Below are 24808 nucleotides of genomic sequence, written 5' to 3' on the forward strand. Positions count from 1 at the left end.
TTGTTGGCACAGGAAGCAGGTACATGTAAACTGTTTACCCTTAGGTGGAAATCAAATGAAAGGAAGGCTTGAAGCATCATTTGCATCCTGAGCCCCATCACCAGCTAAGCCAGGCTCAGCACCAACACCAGGATCCTTGGAGCAGTAAATCCCGCCCGTGACAGGCAGTCTGACACACCAGGGATTTGCCCTAACCTTCTTTGCCCTGCACAGACACAGAGTCCCATTTTCCCTTTGCTATTCGACAGAGCAAAACCAGGGCCCTCCCTGCTCACAGGCACCCCCAGACCTCTGCAGGGAGATTGGTGCTAGCTCTGGTTTCAGAGGCTCCCTGCCACCCAAAGCAACATTCCCAGCAGACCAGTAGCACTTCCAAGGGAAACGTCACCAAGATCATTTGCTGATGGTTCACATACCTTCTCACTGAAGCACACACAGCAGTTTCTGTTTTCCCAAAAAAGAGAGAAAGAGAAATATAAAGGAACTGTGACAGGAATATGCATGCAGAACCACGTTTGAATCTTAGGGAAATTACTTGGTAAGAAACTCACCATTGACAGTGGGGCTGGAGCACTGGGCAAGGAGAAAGAGAGAAAAGAGAGAACCACATTCTGCAGTTATAATGGTAGCACAATGTTATCTGTGATCATTTCATACAGAGAAGCGTGTAAGCTACAACCAATTTATACTCGAATCTGGCTCAAAAACACAAAAGTACCTAGACCCAAGGTTCCTCCCCTGCTATGCTAGGGAATTGCCATCTGCAAAACTGAGATCAGTATTGGCTCTGTACTCAGCTGGAAAGTCATTTGGGCATCAGAATCATAGAATCATACCAATGGGATGGACTGCTCTCAAGATCTGAGTGCGGTCAGTGGGTGTCACCCTCCTTGCACTGACTGGTGATGTGTGTGCACCGAAGCCCCGCAAAGACCTGGAGATGCCATCCCCACCCACTACACCCATCACTGAGACAGAAAGGGCAGTTAGCCCACCTCGCTGCACAACACACTGACATTGGTTTGTGGCAATTGATTCTCATCGATGCACTGCTGCCAGGAGGCACACTGACCACTAACCCCGACATACTTTGCAAGCAAAGACATATTTCAAACTCAGAGTTTCTCTTACCAGGTATGTCCCAGCCGGAGCTGCGTCAGCTCCCAGCCAACCTGGAAGACAACGTGATGTGGTTTTAGCAGCAAACTCAGAACAGAGGTTCATTCTCACAATCCCCATCTGGCTTAGCAGATCCCAAACATCACTCATGTCACTACATGGTTCTGTTAGTCATTCTTGACACAGCATTTCACAGAATCAGTTGTCAGACCTTCCCCCTTGTTCCCTCTCTGACTTTGTGACAGCTGACAGGCATGAGGTACTCCTTTATCTACTCAAAGCCTTTTCCTTCCAAAGAAGAAAGGGCAGGGAAAGGGGAACAAAACACTCTGGGAATGATCCTTCTCTCCAGGACTTCTTTGTTTAATATCTCTTGTGCGCCACGACAGCATCAAGGTAAGTGATCAGCCCAAGAGGCCTGGCCCACCATGTTTACACATCCATGATACTTCCAGCTTTGCAGCTTCTGCTTGCTTCTTACAGTATCCACATCAAAACATCAACAGTAGCCAAGCCTGTGTTGTATTTCACACATCTCCTGCTAAATCCTTTAATGGATTAAAACCATCCTACGCTGCAGACCTGCACACAATGCAGGCAACGCCACTGTATGATGGCCATCACTCCAGCCCTGTCTGATACCTAGGCAGGGATTTACTAAATGACATCAATCTGTCACTGCTGGCTCTTGGCAGGTCTGTGCAAGTCCTCCACCACTCTACACTTTGTTTCTCAACTTTTGCACTCTTCTCAATGTCAACTTGCATTTCTGTAGCCGATACCAGGAAGTTGGAAATATGGTGAAATGCAAGCTTAGGAAATCAAAACAGCATACATGGACTCAGTTCCCCCTGGCATTACTACTGTAAAGAATTAGAAACCTGCCAAGCTCAGCATCTCTAGAACACAGGAAAAAAAAGGGGGGGGGAAGATGAGGAAATCCCAGGTGACAGGGCAGAAGGAGAGAATGCAACAAATGCTACATGAAATGAGAGGCAGGGAGAAGACAATGATTTGAGGCACCCGAGGTGATGCTGGCAGACCGACAGGCACAACTGGGGTAGAGATGATTTTGTCACTGTGTTTCTCTCACGGTGTGTCCACATGTAAAACAGCTTGTAGGGATGGATGAGAGGAGTCCCTAATTAGTATAACAGCTATTTGGATTACTAGCTGCTACACCTTTTTTAATCACTTAATTAATGGAGAACTGTCACTAACCAGCAGGCAAAGAAATACTCATAGTTGGCCAAACGCAGTGCTTGCCTCTAACCCTACTACACATTAGCTTTGCTCTTAGACAAAGTTCTGGAAGAGTTATGAGAACTACAACCATGCGTCGAGAGCCAGAGTCCATGCTTCCCTGCTTGTAGACAAAGCCGAGGTTGTTCCTACCCATAATAATCACTTCCTCCTGACCTCAGGTTTGGACCTTGGAAATGTACAGCCAAGCCCTTTGGCCTCAGTCTTGGAAAGTCCTTACACACATTTATCCTTAAGCATGGAAATAATCCCATTGACCTGAAAGAGCAGTGCTCAGAGGCCTCAGTGGCAAAAGGAGGAGGAGGAAAATGAGCTTCTCCTGCAGGATCAGAGAGGCCCCCAACTCACTAACACAACAATCCCCATTCTGCAATAATAAATCCCTCATCTCACAATTGCATTAAGAGATATTAACTTTTCCAAGCAACCTATGCACTTCTGATAGACAAACATCGCTCCTTGTACAGGATATCAACATAAAATTGGAAAATCAGATTTTCATCAGTTTCCACAATACACTGGTCAGTTTTGAACAGCAACAACTGTGTAATTGAAGAAATAAAGGAAAAAAAGCAATCTGTTTATTTGTTTTCCTTCCTTAATACCAATAACCAAAGCTACTGCAGAGAAAATGACAGTCTCTTTATGCAGCTGCTCCCCAGCTGGCATCTCATTAGCTTGTTTGTGGCATTACAAGTCCATGTTTTATCATCACTGACACTCATTACAAACGTGATCCCAAATCTGACAAGGAAGAGAGAACAAAGTGCCAACACTTTTGGAAGGTAACAAAGACTGCTTCAGAATCCCTCAGCACCAAAAAACGGGAGGAGGGAAAGTAGGGGAATACAAACAGAACCAGCTAAGGCTATTTCGTAAGTAAGTGCTTTCCCAGGGACACCTGCATATTCCAACAGAAGGAGCAATGAGCAGACAGCTCCACAATGACAGGAAGAAAATTAATTCCACTTTTGTCCTTCCACTCTGTTCGCTACAGAAATTAATATATTTTGGCTCAAGGATACAGTAATAAACAAGGAGAAACAAAGGCTGAGGATTCCAAACAACCACCAAAGTAACGTTCAGTGGTATTGCAGCACAATTTTCCCTTGGCAGGGTTACCCCAACTACAGCTGCTTGTAAGGAAATTCCTTCCAGGACACCCGTCCCCACGCGGCAATACTCACTGAGCACAAGGACGAAGCCAAGCCATGGGAGCAAAGGTGGCATTTCTGCAGAGGTCTTCAGAGTGCCTGTGCCCACAAAGAATCGCCTTATTTCAGCCAAGAAAAAAACAAATACGAATAATACTTAGTTGCAAAAAACAAACTTGGGTAGGAAAGCTAAAAGGCGCTCATTCAAGTAACTGCCTTGAGAGTAAATTTACACACATCGACAACCTTCGCAAACCCTATCTGAAACTGGATCCAAAGCACATGAAACTACTTGAGGGTACGCTCAGCCTGATCAAGCACAGCGCTGCGTGCGGAGAATTCAGAGTTAGTGAAGCTAGATTCACTGCTATCAATGCCCTGAAGTTGGTGGGCTCCTCTCCGCAGATGAGGATAGCAGCTTGCACAACCTGCTTGGATGGTGAAATGTGGCACTCACCTCCCAGCCACAAGTCGCTGGGTCCTTCGTGTGCAGCTCTCTGATCGTAGAGGGCTGCTTTTCACTGAGCAAACCAGGGTGTGTCTCTGGCTTCTCAAAATTACATCTGAAATTACAGGATGGATTTGGAGCACTGGACACACCTGTAAGTCCTTGAAGATGCAAACGTTTTACAGTACAAATAAAAGTGTGGGTTTTTTTTGTTAGTGCTTGGCATTCCCTAGGACACCACTGGAAACACTGAGGTCAAAGAGAGTCTGCGTGAAGTGAACAGGACCAGAGCAGTGAACAAGTGCATTCCCTCCATGCCCTGCACTTGACTCGTTTGCCATTCACAGGATGCAACAATTGTACAGCTCCAAAACTGTAATCCGTGAGATCACGGTCTCCCCATCAGCACAAACAGCCTTTCTCTCAACAAATCTGCACAATTCCTAGAACATAACTTTATGGGCTTTCCAATCCTGCCAGCTGCTCTAATTAAAACATTGCTTACTTTTTGGAATGAAGAGCTTGCATTGGTTGTAAGGGGTCTTTGTGCAGTAACTGCATGCTGCAGGAGCTGAAGAATGACTTGATGGATTTGTCCTGCTCCATTGGCTGAACAACACATGGAATGGGTCCTCACAATCTCCCCAGACTGACTGCATCAGCAGTCAGGGAGATACACTGATTTTGACCAAATATGTGTTCTCTCCAACTAATGGTAAGCCTATAAGCACTTCAGCAAGGAGAACTTAGCAGCAAGCACAATCCGCAAGACTAAAAGGGAGACCTGCTACAGATTTTAACAAGAGAGGGATATTCAACAGCCTTCCATCTGGTTCAGACTTCTTTTCTCTAACCCTTGAATCTGAGTCCTCAAGCCAATAAGAAATTGTCCACAGTAACCCTCAGTTTCTTTGGATGTAACCAAGTAACTCTGTGTACTCAAATTTGAAGATCTCTCTTTGGTTGCTTTATGGATGTTTTTTCAAGAGAAGGTTCTCCATAAGCCAGTTAAGTCCCAGGCTCAGGCTTGTCCCATCACGCCCACCTACAACTCATGTGTTTGTGGCAATGCAGAGAAAAGCTGGTGTTGACTCACAGCACCACCGCATACCCAAACCCGGCTCCCTCCCCACTCCCAGTTTTCTTAGCACGCTTGATATGTTTATCAGCTATTTTGAAACTCGTACAAGATTACTGATTCATACTTATTGTTTGTCTGACCTAGAAGTCCATGGGATGCCAAACACGAAAGCGACTCTTATCAACTTCCATCTAAGCTATCCATTTCTATGTAAACTTGAGACACACCATTTTGTAAATAATCAAACTCATGGATTCCCAGTTCAAAGCAAGAAGCTTCTCCTCCAGGAAATCAAAATGAAATCTCCTTGAGACAGATGGAAGATTCTTCAATCATGCTTCAAATACCATAACTTTCGGTGTGTTGTGCCTTTTGAAAAGTCAGCACTGCAAGCAGGCAGCTCACAAAGGAAGGTCAAAGAAGCCCGTGTTGCTGCCAAGCCCTGATCGTGCTGCTGGAAGAACTGTAGGTCCAGAAAAGAGTCGATGAAGAAAACAACATAGACCACGTGGCACAGCATGGCTCTGCATCTGCAGCCAGATCCAGCGCTCCTCACCAGGGGTACCCAAAGGTGAAACGGAAGAACAGGAAGGATCTGAAAAGCAGAAAAATCAACAGTCAGCCTCAACCACTGATGAGGAAACCAGGGGAGGGGGGCAACGCAGAGTGTCAGGATTTTCTGCTTGTGTTGGTCAGGTCATCATGCATACCTAAAGAGTTTGCCAAGCAACTCCCCCAATGGGGAGAGAAACCAGAGTTCACAAAGGCAAGGAGGAACTTTCATCTATAAACAAACTGTTATTTTCTTAGCTCTGTTCACAAGGTGGCTGAGCAGAAGCATCGAGTACCTGGCAAAATCCTGATTATTACAGCGAATGAGACTGGAGCGGATTTATGGCATTGTATCTGCTCAAGTAAGCATAAATAAGAGCTACAGCTTCCTGAAATAGGCTTCCAGCTAGAGGATTTTTGGATGTGATGCCACATTCAGACTGACCTCTTTGTAGCACTGGATGCTGGGAACAGCAGTCTGGCCTCCTGCAGGTTTTCCTGCACTTTCTACATGCCAGCCCAACCCAGCCTGGGGACACAGCCACATCAACACAGGAGCATCAGCCATGCATGGCAGCACAGTTTTGAGATGAAGGTAAGATTTGCAGATGGATGGCCAGAGAGGAGAATGTTGCAGCCTCTCACAAAGTGACATCACGCTGAAAAAGTAGATTTTATGCCATATTTCAGTAATAACCTTCATGCTAACCAGAAAGGATGTGGTCCATGAGCTTCATTCCTATTACCTGAATATCCTTAGCAGCATGAAGCAATTCAGGTAGCAGCTGTGACTAAGCCAGAATGAGATATTTGCAGCCCACACCTGGGTAGACAAGTCTTTCAAGGGACAGAGCCTAGCACACCCTCAGCTACCACCTCCCCAGAAGCAGAGCTCTCTCTCTCGTTAACTTCATTTCCACCACGTTCCCTTCATAAGCCCTGCTCTCCCCACCCTTGATGAACTTCTCTCATTTTGCAGCATCAGGCCTCTCAGTCACAAACTAATGGGAATGCAGAGCATGCAACATAAATGCTGATAAAATTCCCTGTTGGTACAGCTAGATATCCTGTCTCTCTTGAAAAGCACAAAGCTGGAAGAGATTTCAGTCACCCCTTGCACTTCGGTACTAGTGTATACATCTCCGTGGACAGAAGTGCCTACAGCCTGGCCTTGCATTGGCACATGAGGGAGATTTAGAGCTCACCTGTAAAAACAGTCACTTCTAGTTCAATGCCATTACTGAGGAGACCTCTCTCTGCCTCTCTTCCTTCTTGCATTCCTCCCTCCCTGCAAGCATTCCTCTCCTGAAACTGCAAATAATCCAATGCCTTCACGTCACCTCCTCCTCTTCTCAAATGCACAGATTTCTCTGCAATAGCAAGTAAGGAATGAAGCCTAGTTTTGCACCGTGATTTCTTAACACTCACACCAAAGGGTCAGGGCAGGAGGGCAGTCAATGAAACCTGCAGAGAGTGGGTAGAAGTGGGCCAGGCCTAAGACGCAGTTTGTGCCATGGGAAAATGAGTCAGTGAATTCACAACCCTCTACTCTCCCAGCCTGGCTGAGCCATCAAGGGTGGCTCAAGTGTTCTTCAGCAGCACTAAATTGTACAATTGGTTGCCGATGTGTTCCTGCCATGTTAAGCCAGGTGTGGCAACAGGCAGTAAATCCCTCCCGATCCCGTCTCCACCATGCACACCACACACCCTGCTCAACCCAGAGTCATTGCACTTCCCCATAGCTTTCATGCAGAACGCTGGGGGCTTTGGGGCTGTCTCAGAAAAGCAAGGCCTCCCATCAGTTGGGCAGAGCACTCCAGGGACACAGAGCCAGGCCAGCAAATACATGCTCACATCACAGACGAACTTCCTATCCAAACATGGGTCCAAGCACAAGCAAACTGCATGGGAGACCACTACTCCAGAGGGGCTAACGAGAACATTTGACCATGAGTTTGTACAAGATATGGTCAGGCTTTTACCAATGTCAGACCAGAGCTGAGCTCATCTGCAACCCTGCACAGGCTACCACAATTCACAGGGTCACACAGCCCTACTGCGTGCCCCAGAATCAGAGGGAGAGGTTTAAGAACAGGAACAACAAAACACAAAATAAAGTTTGCTGAAGAGAAACCAAAGGGGCAGTTAAAAAATAAAACAAAATATTGCAGGTGGCATAGAAATTTTATAAAGGCATACTGAAGGCTGAAAGCAAACACATACCACCGGCAAAGAAAATCAAACTGTCGTGATAGAACAGAAGGGCAAAGGAGGCAACTGGAAGTGTGGAGATACCTTTCAAAAAATTGACATTATTTTTCTGTTTCTACATTAGCTGCCTCGTGAAAAACAAAACTGTCAGGACCCAGCAGGAACAACATGATCCCGGTACAAAGAGAGGATATGGAGACATGCAACTCTAACAGCAAAACTAAATTAATTCTTTGTATCCATGTCCATCACACGTAGATACTAATAGAAGTCTAAGACATAAGCAGCTCCAAGACCACAAAGGCAGTGCTATGATACAGTCATCGCTTGCACTCATCTCTTGCTTTATCCTCCCTATAGAGATCTCAGGCTTACTGGGACTTGGCACACAAAGGAAGACTCCCCCACAACTGAATTAAGCCTCTGCGAAACTTCTCCTCTCCTTATCTCTCTAAAAATGCAAACAAGGAAACACTACTAAATAAATATCCACATTTGAGAACTGTGATTTCATTGGCATCAAACCAATCACTGCTCTATGGCTCAGTGCTTCCATTGCAGAACAGTCCTGCCCTCGCTCCAGCTGCTCTTGACTAAAACTGCTGCTGCCTACTTGCAGAAAAGAAAGGTAAATTAGGTTAAGCAAGGTTATACAGATTTCAGGGAAGGTAAATTGGGGCAGGAAAAGTTATACGATCTGTCTCATTGACGCATCTGTCACAGGATGGGGTCCAAGTCTGGGAGGGGGGGGTTGCAAGCTGGGGAGTCTCAGGCCAGCTGAGAGGGAGCTCCAAAAGCTGCCCTCCAGCATCCTGATTTTATATCCTTTTTACAAGTGGTTTGTCATGATGAGCAAGGAAGTTGAACTGTTACAAGGCATGCAAGCTGAAATATTGACCGGGGGGGGGGGGCACATGAAGACACATCTTTGCAGAAAAGCAGAGAAATTTCTGTTGGTTCATTAAGACCTCATTTTCAGTTCCCAAAAGCATGAGGGATTGTTCCTAGGTTAATCATCACACAGTTTATGGTCTCTGTGTTTTTGCCAAAGGCGGTATTTTCCCTTTTCCTTGACAACTTCTGGTCATAGCTCAGGGCCTTGACATGAGTACGAGGCCACACACTGTCAGGCACAGATGAAGCAAGTGGAGTGACAAAGGCATAGATACAGCCTTACCCAACCTGCATGGTAGGGGCACTTCTGGTTATCAACCAGAGGATGGCTGCTGGGCCTATGCGCGGTCTTGCATGGCCTCTCCCCTTCTTCAGGAGGCTACATTTGGGCCATGCTCCACGCTCAGTCTCAAGAGGTGTAGTAGTAAAAGTAGTAAAAGTGGCCACTGGTTCAGAAAGCAAGTGAACAATACCCTCAGACCTATTATCAGTGCAAGTGTAGTTTCAAATTGACAGGGCTGACCCTTATCTCGGTGCAGATCTTCAGAAGAATGCGTCAGCAGGTCACATCCAGCTCTGTGACTGTGGAATTGCATACCTAGTCGTTAAATGTCACCTGGAGAAATTTTTTTTATAAACAAGGCAGTACTTGGTTCAACACACAGCTTGTCTCACTTCTGCTTGCTTAAGCATTCGGTTACAAGTAGGGAACATGTGAAAATAAACATTATTGGCTTTGAGATGTTACTGTGCCCACACCTACAAATTCCAGAGGGGTCAACAAGAACCTGACACTGAAGGTTTGTTTCTGACAGCTCATGCAAGACCATCGATGCTCACCTCCATGCACTAACAGGTCTTCACTCAAGGCTACTTCTAAATTGCAAAGGAGAAGACAAGAAAGCCAAGGGTCTCAGAGACCCACCTACCTTCAGACAGCCCATTCCTTGGCCACCCCTGGGAAAAAACCCAGTCCTGATTTGTCCCCTGCTGCAGTAACTCCACGATAAACCCTGCTCTGCACGCTCAGCACTCCCAGAGCTATTCTCTGCACACTGGAAGGACCATGGAGACAAATAAAAAGGAAGAGGAGATGATTAAGAGTGGAGATAAAAAGGCCAAAGAGCACCAAATATTGCTAGAAGTAATACTCAACCATCAAATTACACCTTGCCAGAACTTTACATGAGATTCTGCTTCTTTTCTACCTCCTTCTCTTCTCTATAATCATGTTTGAGTTGGACAAAGTCAAAAACCATGTATACCTAACAGTCAAAGCTCCTGAATTATAAGCTTAATAAAACTAAAACAAGAAAAGTACTGTGAAGTCTGTTTTTCCTCTCTCTTGGCAAGGTTTCTGTTCATGTTAGTGACATGACTAGCAGCACTAGAGCAGAAGTGTTGTTTAGCAATGCACTAACCCTGTTCAGCTGCCCATCAGGGCACAAAGGCCCTCCTGACACATCAGCAGCCAGGTGTAAGAAGTATGACCAGCTTTAAGGTAACTGGCATATTGGAAAATTAGAGTTTGGCAGCGAGGCTCAGAGCTGACACGTGCTCCTGGGAGCCCAGCCTTGAAAGACTGCTTAGGAAGAACCAGGCTGTTACAACACTGGACCTTCAGCCATCAGTTCTGTCTGTACCATGAAACTCACACTATTAAAAGTATTTGGCATCTGGCACTCCAGGAACAGTGCTACTTGTGCCACATTCTCAATTCCTGTCTTTTGTGTGAACAGGTCCTCCCAAAGCACACACACCTTCTACAGCACCAGGTATGAAAGGGTGAGGTGCTGTGGGTATCCAGCAATGCTTCTGCTCCATCTTGCCCTGACATGAGTACCGTCAGCACTTGGACATCTCTACTATGCACTCAAGTGCAGCAAAAAATAGCTATAATTGTCAGGCACTCCTTATTCTCAAGTACAAAGCAGCTCTGTCTCTGTATTTTATAGCTTCTAGAAAATGGTCTCCTGTATGAGTCAGCTGCCTGCTAAAAAACTTTACGTGTTTTCAGTTGTTTCCCCTTACAGAAAGGCTGGCACGTTGCGATGTAACACAGCAGTCTGACCTCCCTCTCTTCTTTGTACATAGATAGACATGCACGGCTGCGTACATAGCCACCTACAGATGGTGATGTTATAAACAGCCCTGAGAGAGGGGGAATAAAGTGAGAGCCTGCCTCAGGAGAGCCAGAGATCCAGCTCATGAACTGGAAAGCCTACCTCAATTTGTAACATGACCGGCCCTAAGTCCCATCAAAGGCCCCCAGCTTTAAACATCCTTTTAAAGCACTTTCTCCCCACACCCACGTAGCACCTTGCTATGACCAGCAAGGAATTTAAGTTTATAGTAATACCATGCCCCTTCCAGGCAGTGCTTTGTAAAGCAAGCTAGAGAAGCATTATACCAAGGAGGACTCAATAAACCTGGCTGACCATCATATTCAAAGCAGCACACAGAGCCACATGCAAGCGTTTTGCCCATAGCCTGAATTTCCAGGACAGGAGAAATTCAGGTTATTAGAAGCAACATGGCCATAATTTGCATGGCCAAGACAGAGCTTTGTGCGCTCAGGATACCCCATCAAATTTCCTCAACCAACACCACAACCGTACCAGCCGCCTTCAACGATCATCACACCACTTCCTACACTCATAGAAAAGTAACTGTGTCCTTCAGAGCACCGAGCTTATCTCCCACATTGAACCTCCAGCCCCAAGGCACACTCCGCACAACTCCACGCATGCGCGCTCCCTAGCACGACAGCGCGCCTCGCTTGACAGCAGTGTGGCACCGCTCTTTTACGACAGTGTCGCAGCCCCCGCCCTCCCGCCGGCTGCCGCGCTTGACGGCGGCGCGGCCGCGATGGCGTCTCCCTTCAGCGGAGTGCTGCAGCTGACGGACCTGGACGACTACATCGGGCCCTCGCAGGTGGGTGCCCGGCGGGCAAACCGCGGCCCTGCCCTTCCCGGAGAGCCGTGGGGTCCGCCCTAGGAGCGCCGCCCCGGGGGGGTGAGTGACGGGACGCACTGAGGGGACGCGAGTGGCGCTCCGGGCCCGGGCGAGGCCCCCCGGCTGCCTCAGGAGAGCCGCGCTGTGTCTTCCCGGAGGGGTGAAGGGCACCGGGAGGGCAGCGGCTGGTCGGGGCCGCCCTCCGGAGTCCTGTGGCAGTCAGTTCCAGCCCCCTGTGGAAACTGATGATGTAAACGGGTCTGGGCGCAGCGCTGCCCCGCTCACCAAAAACCCCAAACTTTCAGCCTGGCCGGGTTGCGTTGGGCACCGAAGAGAACGGAGCTCGTCTCCCTCTGTAGGTGGGAACGAGCAGCGCAGAAGGATCAGAACCGCTGCTTTTCAGAACCCCCACGCACAGGCACAAAGCACTAATCCCAGACGTCTGCCGACGGCAAACTGCAGAACACTGTCCTGGAGTTAGATCAGTGCAATTGGATGTAGCAAATCCCCTTTGCTCACTGTGCAGTACTTGGGTTTCCCAGGGAAGCCTTTCTGCTTCAAATACTGGTTGCTTCATGCAGCAAGGACACGCGAGGAATCCCATGGCTTGTGCCCATAGTCTCCGATTCCTGAAAATTTCAGAAGGAAACTGCAGTGAAGTCAGGTTAAGCTTGGGGTAAACCTCTTTAAAGATACTGGCAGAGCAAGGGTGCTGCTGAAAGGCAAAACGAATTCTAGCTGTGGAAATAGGGCAAGGAGCCATAAGGTGCATAAACAATAAAAATGGCACAAAATGCTAAAACACCCATGGAACTTCATCATAGAACAATACAGAAATCTGGGAGCAGTCCTTCTGAGGCTGTCAGAGTCCTTCCGACGTGACATGAAACTTCATTGGCAATAGGCACATGCTGGCTGTAGCGGCCACGCCTCCATCCGTTACAATTTGCAGTGAGGAATGCACGATCATCTGTCAGTTTTGAGAGGGGCCGACTTTGCAGGCAAGCCTCTGTTCCTGTCAAGGCTCCTTAGAACACAGCTCTGTTATTCAGAAGGAACGCAGTCTCCTCTGGTTTTGGTATGATGCTGAAAAAGTGTTCATTCTGTAAAAAAGGGGTAAGCAGATTCTGCCTTTACATTTTCTCTTGGTGGTTGTAGACACAGTCAGTAGATCCAGCTTAACTGAAGGCAGAATAACAGGCATTCACTCTAGCATGAGTGCCTGTGTTTGATAATTCTAGTTTATTTTAAACTTGCCTTCCACATCTCATCACTCATCTCTTCACTGCTGTGTTTTATTTCTCTTTTAGGAATGTATCAAACCTGTAAAGGTGGAAAAAAAGCCTGGGAAAGCAGCAGCTAAGATCAAAATTGAAGCTGATGGGAGCTATTTTCAGATCAGTCAGGTATGCCTGATTTTTCTTTGCTATTGTGTAAAATACCCAGACAATGCAGATGGATTGTTACGTATTTAAATAGGTTACAGCTATTTCAGGACCAAGATGTCAGAATGCTGATGACAATCTTTTTTTCCAAAGTCTTTTTAATTATTAGTAAGTCATTCTGGTTTTGTGTCTGTCTTACGTGCTCTGAAACACTGAGTAGTGATTTTTATTCTCAGAGCAGATAAGCAGAGAATCTTTTTTCTGCTATCATTTTGAAAATATTTAATTCCTAAATTATTTGAGACAATGTGTTTTCTTACTGCATTATTTCATACAGTAGAGCGCTTGCTCAAAAAGGATTAAATTAGATACTCTTAAATCTTACTCTCTTTTTTTATATTATATTTTTTAACGATTTGTTAAGTAGCATGCAGAACTCATAAGGTAAGTTATGCTGAAGGATTTTCCTGTTTGCCCAGAGAAGATGAGAACTTCTTAGTTAATCTGGAGACAGCATTTTTAACTTCAGGCAGATGATGGTCTTTTAGCTTAAAAACATTTTTAAAAAAAAACCATTTTCTTCAATTGCCATGCCACGCACTCTGATACTTTGCCATACAATTCTCTCTTCAGTATCTCTCTAAGTTTTACACACACCGAAATTGCAGAACGTTCAGCATCAATTTTGAATAGTAACAAATTTGTAATCTGGTTACACAATCTCTTTAGAAGGAGTGAAATTCAAGATTCCTGTGAGGAAATGTTTGCAGTATTCAACAGTATAAGCAGCATCTGGTAGGGATGGCAAAGCTGGCATGCTCTCTGCAGTGTAGTGTTCAGTTCATGCTGGAGATTGGTACTTCAAGGCTTAAGATCTCCGTGGTCTACAGTTTTGTGGTTAAAACTGCAGCTGCAGTCTGTAGCAAGATGGGCCATATTTGCACCTGGGAAGGAATAATGCCAATGTTCTGAAGCAGTGTCAGCCCACCTGATAGCAGAAATGACTGTGGCCTAAACAAGTGTTCTATATTTAATGACAAGTTATTCATCTTGCTAAAGTTTTCCTAAAGTTACTCAATGTATTTGCTTGGGCATGCCAAGAAATTCCATTAAGATCAGCAAGCTTCAAAGATGCCTTCCTCTTTGTCTTACTAAAAAAAAAAAAAAAAGAAAAAAACTACTGCTGCTCATGATAAGCCAGGAGGGTAAAGAGGACAATATCTTTGTTACTAAACATAGTAAAGATGAGAAACTGCCACCCTGATTAATTCTGTACTGTGACCAAAACTGAGTCTCATCTGTTTCTTCCCAGGATGGAGGAGCACAGAAACTGGAGAAGGCTAAAATTACTCTGAACGACTGTTTAGCTTGTAGTGGCTGCATTACATCAGCAGAGAGTGTTTTAATCTCTCAGCAGAGCCATGAAGAGTTCTACAAAACTCTGGCTTTTAACAAGGTAGGTGACGAGGCAGGGGTGGGAAGGCTGCAGAATTTGTAGATCTTAGATTGGTGTGATGCATCTGCAGAAGCATATGTTGAAATTGTACACAAAAAATTAGCTTAAGAGATGTGGAGGATCTGAAATACACTCGCAGTACAAAGTAGATGTTTTTTCAAATTTCTAAAGAGTTGTTATAGGTTTGGAAACAGCCTTTTAAAATAGTAAGTTACTACATTAGAAACTTGGGACTTATACTGGGAGATATTCACTGAAGTTCTAGCGTGCTGCAGTACTGCATGTGCTACGTTAGTACTGTCTGAGCAGCTGTTTTTATTTTTTAAAGACTGCAGCCCCCAACGAGCAGAAGTTGGTGGTGGTTTCTGTTTCACCACAATCCAGAGCTTCACTGGCTGCAAAATGTAAAATGAGTCTTCTGGAAACTGCAAAGAAGTTGACTGCATTCTTGAAGAGTCAAGGCAAGTGCTGCATTGTGTCCTACTCATCACAGAGGGGGCTGCTGGGGTATACATCAGGCATAGATAGCTTTTATGAGCACACAAAGGTGATGTGAATTAACCTCCCCCCTGCATTCATGATATATATATTTTTAATTGTTTGCATTAAAATAAAATGCAAACTTTTTGCAACTTCAGTCACTAAATAAACTTGGAGTAACAGAGGGAAGGAGCTTTAAATTATTCACATTCCTCCTGTGACTCTTGCTCTTGTCTTACTGTGCTGACACTCTAGGGAAAACAGTTCTCTCCCAGCCACAGACTGATAGCTGTAAATAGGATGTGTAGTTTGCTGCTTGTATCTTCTTTGTGAATTTAATACGTGTGCTGTACTACTTAGGTGTGCACTATGTATTTGATACAACTTTCTCAAGAAACTTCAGCCTGCTGGAGAGCCAAAAAGAGTTTGTAAAACGCTTTCGAAAGCACTCTGAAGACAAAAAGGCTTTGCCAATGCTGGCTTCTGCCTGTCCAGGTACAGTACCAAATTAGTTATAGAAATAATGTCATTCTAATACTACACCCATACAGGAACTCAGAAAGCTAGTCAGAAAAGTTCACGTGGATTAATTTACTTAAAGTATCACTCTTTACAAAGGGATCTTGGTGCTGATAGTGGTAATGGTCTGTACAAATACCTACTGATCTCTCTAAATGGAATTGTTACACCTCTTTGCCTTTTGTGCTGAGACTGAAAGCAGTTATGAACAGGCAGTGAGCCTGGGGTTGATGTGCTGTGGGCAGAGGGAAGGGGTGCTTGCTATTTTTCATTGATTGCAACTGTTTGCTAATGATAACTCTTTTCAGGTTGGATCTGCTATGCAGAGAAAACCCATGGCAGTTTCATCATTCCTTACATCAGCACCACTAAGTCTCCACAGCAGATCATGGGCTCCTTGATAAAGGGCCATTTTGCAGAGCAGCAGGTAAGGTGTATTGAACACAAGCTGATATATTTTCCTGTACTGTTTACATTAAAGACTGCAGGTATTTTTTTTTCTGTCTTGCAAATTGCCAGCAAAGGCACCATCACTCTCACTTCTGTGATACCTACCAAGAAACTTGCAACTGGGACAGCAGCACTAAGTAAATGCTTTGTGGGCTACTTAAAATCTCTGTATATTATTCAGGAAGGCTAAAGCATCTGATTTTTCATTATCCTTGGGCTTATATCTCACTTGTCTGTGTGTGGTATTTTCCTGCTGTTCAAGGTTGGTGATTAAGGTAAAAATAAACTATCCTAGGACAAAACTTCAGTCAGTGCATACGTGCAGATCATGTCTCGTCTAAAAATTACTTGCTCTTTCCCAACTTTATGTTCTGTTTCAGTTTTACTTCATTCTGTTCTCAATCTTTAACCTTTGGAATCTGTCCAAGTGTAAGTTTGGTGCTTAAAGACTAACGTTACACTAATAGCCCAGAGTTGTCCAGCAGCAAACTTAAGCACCGTGTCTGATTGTATGATTTATTGCCCATTAATGAGCACTGGCTTAACAATTGCATTAAGCAAATGCTGACACGTGCATACTTGTTACAAAAACTGGCAGCTGTTATGAATATTTGGCACAAGGCAGTGAAACAACGGCCTTGAGTCAATGACTTGTTTCCTCAGTTTGTACTTATTTTGCTGGATGGCCATGAGGTTTTTGTCCAACTTCTGATCATTTCTTAGTTGCTGATGCAGGGGCTGCGTTTTAGTAGCATGGAAGAAAGATGTCATCTAACTAAACAGTTAGGATTTCTTCCCTGATTGACTTTGGATCATTTGCACTAGGAAAAGGAGGAGGGGGAAGACTGTGGAAGATCTTATGCGTGACATTTCCTGCAGACTAGAACTGGGTTCTTTGAGAGGAAAAAAATATTTATATATATTTTTTCATGTTCTGTAATAAAGGAGAGTGTTTCCAGAGGCATGGCACTATTCGTTTCATCATTCTCATTTGTACTTGGAAAACACCTCCCACAAGACAGTTTTGATATTGACCAGTGCAACTGTGTTGCTGTGTCTTTTTCCAGCACTTAACGCCTGATAAGATATACCATGTCACAGTAATGCCCTGTTATGACAAGAAGCTAGAGGCTTCCAGGCCAGACTTCTTCAACCAAGAATACCAAACTCGTGATGTGGACTGCGTAATTACCACAGGTAAGCAGAGCCAGTGGCAGTCCAGGAAATTTCTGGGACTATTTTACATTCATCATTGACAAAGGATCATTAACGCACAGATATTGTTGTACAAGTTATCTTCAATAATACCAATCATGTCCTGGTAAAGACTTCGGCTGCAGGCATAGGTACTGATCTGTGGATTTTATTTTTCTTTATCTCCAAAATAAGCTTTTTTATCTGTGGTTCTGTCTTAGGAGAAGTGCTAAAGTTGTTGGAACAAGAAAAAGTATCTCTCTCAGATGTAGATCCTGCTCCTTTGGATACCATGTAAGAACAAAATCTCATTTGCACCTTCAAGCATGTTCTTTTCCATCCAGTATCCATATCAAGTGCAACAGAATTCGCTTTCTACTACTGTTTTACTATGCATAAATCTGCATGTGTTTGCACTGTATTTGTTTTCTTGTGTCAGTAATTTTGAATCAGTACAGTTGTGCATTAAGTACTTCATCTACAGAATAGGATGAACCTGTCACTATTTGCTAGATTTTAGTAGTCCAAGGGTTAGCAATTCTTACTCTTAATTATCAGAATTGCCAAACCTGCTCAGTGAGGGTATAATTCCAAAATAATTGTGTAGAAAGTACAAACTGTATCACAATTATTCACTTTAATTACTGTTACAATATAGCTGGTGAAATCCCCATAAATTCTACCTGCAAGAGTCTAGGTCAGTGATACAAGCTTGCTGTTAACAAAGCCTGTTACAGCGCTGTACTTAGTTTGCTTCTGTCCCTTTGTTATCTGAGCTACTGTAAAGATTCTACTTTTAAAACATAAAATATTTAGGTCACTCATCTGTAGGAGTCTTTGCAAAAACATGAGAACTTAAATGTGCAAACCAGATGAGACTTCAGGTGCATTAACTGAAAGCTAACATCTGGTTAAGTGACAACTGCAGAGATCTAAGAGACTGCAGAAATATTAAAATCAGATTTTAGCCCTCTAAATTGACATTCAGTAGTGGTTCCACATTGATCACTAAACCAAAGCATTCTCTTAGTCAGTTTATAAGAAATGTCTTTGTAGCACTTCATTATCATATAAAGAGAAAGGCTACATGTGTAGCAACCTTTATATAGTATGAAAGGTTGTTAACAGTAGGGTTCAAGTTCACTGCTCAGGCAGGGTTTTTAGGAGAGATTCTGACAGCCCAGATATGCAGCAGATAGCACACACACAGGGCGTGACACTGCTCTATTGGCAGCTGTATCCTTTGCAGATGTGACACTGTGGTTTATTTCTAAATAGGGTTTAATTTTTTTTCCTGGTACAGCTGAGTGCCATTGACAGCCTTTGCTCAGGAGATGCCTGATGTGCACGTGTACAATCCCAGAACTATAAGCAGAAGTGTCCTTACATGAGGCCCATTTCTTAGTTCTGCTTTTATTATCAGTCACTTCTGTGTTTTGGTGCATGCACATAAGGCATTTTACTAGCACAGATGTATTTATGCATTCTGAGTTTATGAATCCTTCCAGTATTGTCTTTTTCTAAAATGGTTTATGCACAAATTCCTTTCACATCTGAAAATTGTCCTCCCATGTAATAAATGTCTGCATGGCTGCGTCCCAAAAAGTCACCTTCAGCAGCTGCCCATGTAAATAAGCATTTCTGTTCTGCCTGCTCTGTTGTTATTACTACCAGCAGAAAATCAAGGAGACTGAAAAAACATCCTGCAGTGTCTGGACTCAAGTTAGGAAATAACATTATGGAAGTGTCAGTTATAACATAGAACAAAATGTCTAATGACTTGATAACAATCTCTGGCTAACTTCTTGGGAGTGCTTTCTGAGGGCAGTGCCTCGCGCTCGTGGTGATAAAGCGCCTCTCCAACCTTTTGCAAGCTGTAACTTACTCAGTAAATTGACTGCTTATAAACAGCACGTATTCCTGAGAACTTGGAGCACTAACATAGGCAGTCCAATGGCTGTTGTTCTGCTTTGTCCTCCAGCACGTGGAAAAGCCCATTGAGAGGTTATTACATTTGGCAGCAAGAACGAGATAAAGCGCCAGAAATCCCAGGACTTTTGCTGTTACAACCGCTCGCTCCAGGCCAGCACTGACGCTCACTGGCAGCCTCATTTTAAGAGAGTTGCAGTACGTGAGGCCAGACACACTGAAACATTTCATTAATGAAGCTCAGTTCCTGTAAACAAGATCAAATTAAAAATAGTTTCTGCATGCAGTCACAGGCTGAAGTGTCGCCTTCTGCAGTTCTTCTAAAGCTGAGATTTTATCTGCAAGAGGCAGCATCTTCGATTTGACTTGAAACTATTTGGCCTGCATTCAAGTGTTTTCCCTTCTGCAGCTGTTAGTAGGAAAATGCAAGTGTCACTGCCTGATGAGCGCTTAGAAGCATGTCCCTCATCTGATTACTCTCTTGTAACAAAAGCTATTGTTGTAGCTTCCAGCTGGTGAGCTGTTTTCAAGAAACACTATCTTGACCTCTGAATACTTGGTTGTGTTTTGGCAAATCAGTGAGACGGAATTACTTGTGCAGAACTTGAACATATAAGCTCTGTTTTTACATGAGCGGGGTTGTTCAACACCAACAATGCGTTGAACTTGAAGCAGGGTCCTGCTGAGGGCAACCATGTACAAGGCAAATGCCCTGGCACTGTGAGGTTTGTTCATCTGTACATTTTATCACTTTCTTAACCACATGAAACCACAGCAACAAAGGTTTCATCTCCGTGCTTGGAATCATAGCACCAGAACCTTCCAAAAGTGTTCTCTCGTGTCCTGGCAACCATGTCTAAGTACCTGGTTCAGTAATGAGCTCAGCTTTTGTTGATGCTGCAGAAAATACTTCAGGACTGCTGAAATGCCTCTTGACTGAGATGACTTCTCCCTGATTGTGTTTTCCAAGGGAAGCATAGGCTACATGGATCCATACCACCAATGCTTCATCATTTCCCTCCCCCCATTTCCAAGTATAACCTAAGATGTTTGTAGATCCATTGAACAGGAAACTATCAAAAAAATGTTGACTTGAGACTTCTCAGGCAATTGCCCTCTAACTCAAGTGTTCCCAGATATTTTTGGTGTGTGAAGATTAAGTTGGCAGTGAGGTCAGATCTCGTGAGGGTATTTCCACAGTTTGACCCAAAGAAATAGAGACAGCATAGGGTTAAACCTGCAGAGCCTGAAACCATAAATAGTCTGTTCCCAGGAGAAAGGGAAAGGCTTGGAGCTCAAAGGGAGCTGGTGCCTGGCTTGTTCTGCTGCTTTTCAATTCCCTGGATGAACAATTCCGCTATCAGAAATCTCACAAGACTCACAACATCATGTTTCTATTAGTAGTACTGAAGCTATTTTGGCGCTGAGCTAATGAAACTTCTGTTTGTTTGAAGGAGTGATGAGCTTTGTGCTGTCTGTTCTGTTGAATCAGACTGCTAAAACAGCTTCTTTCTTCCCTCCCCCAGGTTTAGTAGTGCCACAGAGGAGGAACTCACTGGCCACTCAGGAGGTGGCTCTGGTGGCTATTTGGAGCACATATACAAGCATGCAGCCAAGGAACTCTTTGGCATTGAAGTGGATACAATTCAGTACAAACCTTTAAAGTATGAAGTTTAAAGCTTTTACAGCAAGTACTATTCTTTTTTTTATTGCAATTCTGTTCATGCTGTTATCTTTCTGATGGGTTTCACTTTCTTTGCAACGTTAAATGTTTTCCTTTGAGGCATGGGAATTGGCTTCTCACTCCCACAGTTGCTGAGCCGTAAATCAGCCAGCACTCCATGCAGCCTGGCCTTTGGAGACTCCAAACCCCTTCACCACCCACACACTTTTGGCCTGATGGATTTTCCCACTATCAAGTTGCAGACCATTTTTAGAGCAATTTAGAAGACAGAGCTCACAGGGATCTCAGTTGTCTCACCTGCAGTCAGGCTGATAGAACAGCTTTGTAACTAATCTAGCTAGCACAGAACAGAAAAATCTCATGCCAGAGCTTCGGAGCTGTGCTGTAACTCTGTTATGGTTTAGACAGAAAGTAAGTCACTTAAGCTTGGGTTCAAAGGCCAAAGAGCTGCAATTCCTGCTAGCTTCCCAATCTTAATGTACCATTTGTAATGAGTTGTATCCTTGATTAGCAGTATTGATGGTTATAATTCTCTGGTGTACAAAACAACAGTCCCTCACAGTCTCAATACAAGATACTCAATAAAAGTCAAATTACTTTTATCAAGAACAGGCATTCCCACTAATGTTAGTAGTCTGGAAGTCTTCAGTGGCCATTTGTTCCCTAGTTTTATGATGTGCTATGATCTGAAAGCTTCCTTCAGTGGCCTCCCTGATGTATGAGTTGGCTGAAGCCAGCTCAGGTGGCCTGTCACAGTGAAACCTTGGTTTGGGTTCCCTTTGCTTAGGTTTTAAGGATGTATTCAACACGGGTGTTCTTCAGCAAACTCAGTTCAGTGGGTGCTCAAACAGGAAGAATCTGAAAACGATTTGTAAGCTGTTTCCTTCATCTGTTTTGTTTGGGTGGCAAAGAAGTAGGACAGCTTTCCTGAATAAGAATTCACAAGAACTTGTGTTTCAACACAGGGTTCTTTGAAGCTTAAAATAGAAGTTCATTTGGATAAGACATTTCCTCTCCTCTTGTTCCTCAGAAACAAGGACTTCCAAGAGGTGACACTGGAGAAGGATGGAGTAGTTCTGCTCCAGTTTGCTTTGGCATATGGGTTTCGAAACATACAAAACCTAGTGCAGAAGTTGAAACGAGGGAAGTCACCCTACCACTACGTTGAAGTCATGGCCTGCCCATCAGGTGAGACTGCACAGAGATTACACTGCTACAGCTCATCACTATAGGAACCGTACAAAATGATGTCTAAAATAATAAGAAACATTGACAGCTTCTCACATTCTTGGTATTGTGGCAAAACCTTCAAACGCTCTTGAAACGTGATAGTCACAGCATCAGAGTTCAAAGCAGTGTATGGATTTTCCTACCTGGAAGCAAGTAGTTCTTCAGCATTTAAGTAATTACAGTTAAGTGCCATGTTGAAATTTCACGCATAGAGCTTTTAAGGATGCCCTCCTGACTTTAAGCTCTGCAGTATATACAGAGATTTATCCTCTAAAACTGCATAAATGTTACACTTTCAGAGAATGCTTGTTGTAGCTAGTGGAAAAAGTCATTGTTGTCCTCCCTGATCTGCCTCTTGCAAGATCTCAATTTTTCCCCTCTAGGCTCTTTTTCAATCTATGAGCAGAGTACATGCAGTTGTAACCCAGCCTGCAGTGATGCTGAGCTGCCACTCTTGGCTATTTACAAACAACTGCTCTATTCCAGAGGCTCCATGCAACTTCCAGCCTAGAAGGCTGCTCAGCACCAAAGAGCTGAGAGCTGCTTAAGGCTTCCCACACACCGTGCAGTCCAGCATTTATATCACACCTACACCACAACAGCAAATTCAAAACACATCCTAAGAACATTTATCTTACCTTCAGTTGAGGCTGCAGGGCTGTGCTCACCTAGCTGCCATTCTGGGTTCATTTTTCTTGGAGAGAGAAGAACCAGCCCTCCCTGCTTCTTATCTTCTCTCTCACTGGCACTTCCCAGGATGCCCTGGGCCCTCTATCACAGCTGGGCTGAATTAGCATTGGGTCACACCGGGCCAATGATCTCCCCTCTAAGGCTGCTACCTGCCCTGCTGGTGTTAGATTACTGGGGAGTAGAACACAATTAGAATGGTGTTTTCATCTCTGTAACTGTTGACAGGTGGAAAGTCAGTTGTTGTTAATTCAATTTTTTTTTTCCCTGGTAAAATGAAAGCAATTTGTAAAACTCAGTGATGTTTTCCCGCTTTGTTGTACTTAGGTTGTTTAAATGGAGGTGGCCAGATCAAAGTGGAAGGTGAATCCAGCAAGGACTGGCTTCAGCAAGTTGAGAAGCTGTATGAATCTCTTAGGACTGAAATTCCAGAGAAGAACCGGACTGTAACCGACCTGTACGAGCAGTGGCTGGGCGGCACTGAGTCCGAAAAGGCAGGGAAAGCTCTGCATACAGAATACCACGCAGTGGAGAAAACAAGCACTGGATTTAACATCAAGTGGTGAAGGCTGATGCTGGAAGCAGACTGGGAGGCCCAGATACGCTCAGTGCCTTTTAAGTTGATTGTATTTAAGATTCTCAAGAGACAGCTACAGTTCTGTGCCGTCACTGGGGAACTGCAATTTCGTACTCTCAGTCAGGGAGGAGCAAATGTGCAAAGAGGCAGGCAGTGTTAATTCCTCAAGCTTTATAATTACTGAAGTGATATGAATAAAAACTAAACAGTGACTTAAAGTTTGTTAAAAGAAGCAGTAATGGACTTAGGACTATATCTTAGGACTAAATCTGCGCTCCCTTTGCAATCCTATCCCTACCAGAACTGATGGGTTTAAGGTACTGAGGAGCTTGGCTTGCAGCAGACTGCAACCTCACCACCAGGAGCTGTGTGCTGCATGAGAACATTCCTCAGCCAGGCCTCACTGTGTTTTCACAGCGCTGAGCTTTATGGCTGTCTGCGCTAGGACGTTCTCCTTTAGTTATAAATGGTCTCATTAGGCCCTGGGCTCTGTTCTGTGTCACTGCCCCTGACTGGCTGCCCTTGAAGCGCAGCTGCAGCATCTTTGCACTGTCAGAGGGGCGGGCCCCAGCAGCCCACAGTCATGAGAGAAGCGTTGTCCCCAGGGCTGCTGTATGGTGTGCCAAAATGGGACTTGAAAGAATGTTTAAAAACCAAAAGCCATCTACATTACCCTGGCCCCAAGTCAGTTACTGACAAATAATATCCTTGCATCCAGAGAAAATTGTTTTTACATCCTATCAAGTGAGAATGAATGGCCAGCTGTCTTTTTGACAGTCCTTGGTGTCTCTGAAAGGTGTCAGTTTATAAAAGTTGACAGAAGAAGACAGAGATGTAAGTGTTACTGCAGGTAATTACTGGAACAACCCAAGAGGTTTGCAAAAATACGCCTGGCTTAATGCAGTGTATTGCAGAGCCTTGCCAGGTGACGTGGATGCAAACGATTCGTTGTGGGATGATGTGTGCTTGTCTCGCTGTCTGTATTTCTACATATGGATACTTCCAGAACTATTTACAAAAAAAAAAAAAGTGAATGACTAACTCTGTTTCGGTCTATTTCATCTGAATGTCAGTTTCCTGAAGTGACAGCGTGTATAGGAAGGGGATGGTGGCAGTGGGAGGTTTGCAGCTGCACCTTAATTCAAGGTGAAGGGATGCTGGCAGATGCGGAACCTCCTTGTCCCTGCTGCAGCTGCAAGCGAGTGCTAGCTTAACAATCACATTCTCATGTAATATTTCTCCTTTTCCCCGTTACTGCTATGTGGGGCAGCGTGACTGCGGGAAGGAGAATGGACGCAAACTGAGCACAGAGCAGCCACATTGCTTTGCTCTTTCAGAACAAACATGGCACTGGTTACTGCACGTAGCCCGGCCCGAAACCTTGGCCAGGCCGTCTTCAGAGATAACCCTCACTGTTACTGCAGACCTTGTGCTTAGGGCTGTCAAGAAGCAAAGCTGCCAGACCTTCACCTGCCTCATTTAGCAGCTTCTCTGGCAGCCTTCCCTGCATCCTCCTCCAGTCTTCGTTAAAAATAAGCCA

The 24808-nt window shown here is 44.4% G+C and overlaps 2 protein-coding genes across 14 annotated transcripts in view; one reads left to right on the forward strand and one right to left on the reverse strand.

The window, feature by feature from the left end:
- LOC110405803 (mesothelin-like) overlaps positions 1 to 24808 on the reverse strand; it is a 37066-nt gene that overhangs the window by 11290 nt on the left and 968 nt on the right. The window contains exons 1-8 of one of the 13 annotated variants that reach the window (XM_021411491.1): positions 11341 to 11455; positions 9652 to 9777; positions 4490 to 5660; positions 3994 to 4099; positions 3570 to 3655; positions 1132 to 1172; positions 552 to 573; positions 417 to 444 (exon numbers count right to left, since the gene is read on the reverse strand). In XM_021411491.1, coding sequence (XP_021267166.1) covers positions 417 to 444; positions 552 to 573; positions 1132 to 1172; positions 3570 to 3655; positions 3994 to 4099; positions 4490 to 4643 — 437 coding nt within the window. In that variant the 5' untranslated portion in view covers positions 4644 to 5660; positions 9652 to 9777; positions 11341 to 11455. Of the gene's footprint in view, positions 1 to 416; positions 445 to 551; positions 574 to 1131; positions 1173 to 3569; positions 3656 to 3993; positions 4100 to 4489; positions 5661 to 9651; positions 9778 to 11340; positions 11456 to 22642; positions 22980 to 24808 lie in introns of those variants that run through there. The other 12 variants (XM_021411490.1, XM_021411502.1, XM_021411495.1 and 9 more) reach the window with 12 other exon arrangements.
- Positions 11517 to 24309, forward strand: NARFL (nuclear prelamin A recognition factor like). The gene is made up of 11 exons (XM_021411503.1): positions 11517 to 11656; positions 12988 to 13083; positions 14375 to 14518; positions 14847 to 14979; positions 15359 to 15493; positions 15826 to 15944; positions 17035 to 17164; positions 17383 to 17455; positions 20617 to 20754; positions 21805 to 21962; positions 23019 to 24309. Exons 1-11 carry the CDS (start codon positions 11591 to 11593, stop codon positions 23255 to 23257), a joined length of 1431 nt encoding a protein of 476 aa, XP_021267178.1. The 5' UTR covers positions 11517 to 11590; the 3' UTR covers positions 23258 to 24309.

The sequence above is a fragment of the Numida meleagris genome, chromosome 13, assembly GCF_002078875.1.
Source record: "Numida meleagris isolate 19003 breed g44 Domestic line chromosome 13, NumMel1.0, whole genome shotgun sequence".
NCBI classification, from domain to species: Eukaryota; Metazoa; Chordata; class Aves; order Galliformes; family Numididae; genus Numida; species Numida meleagris.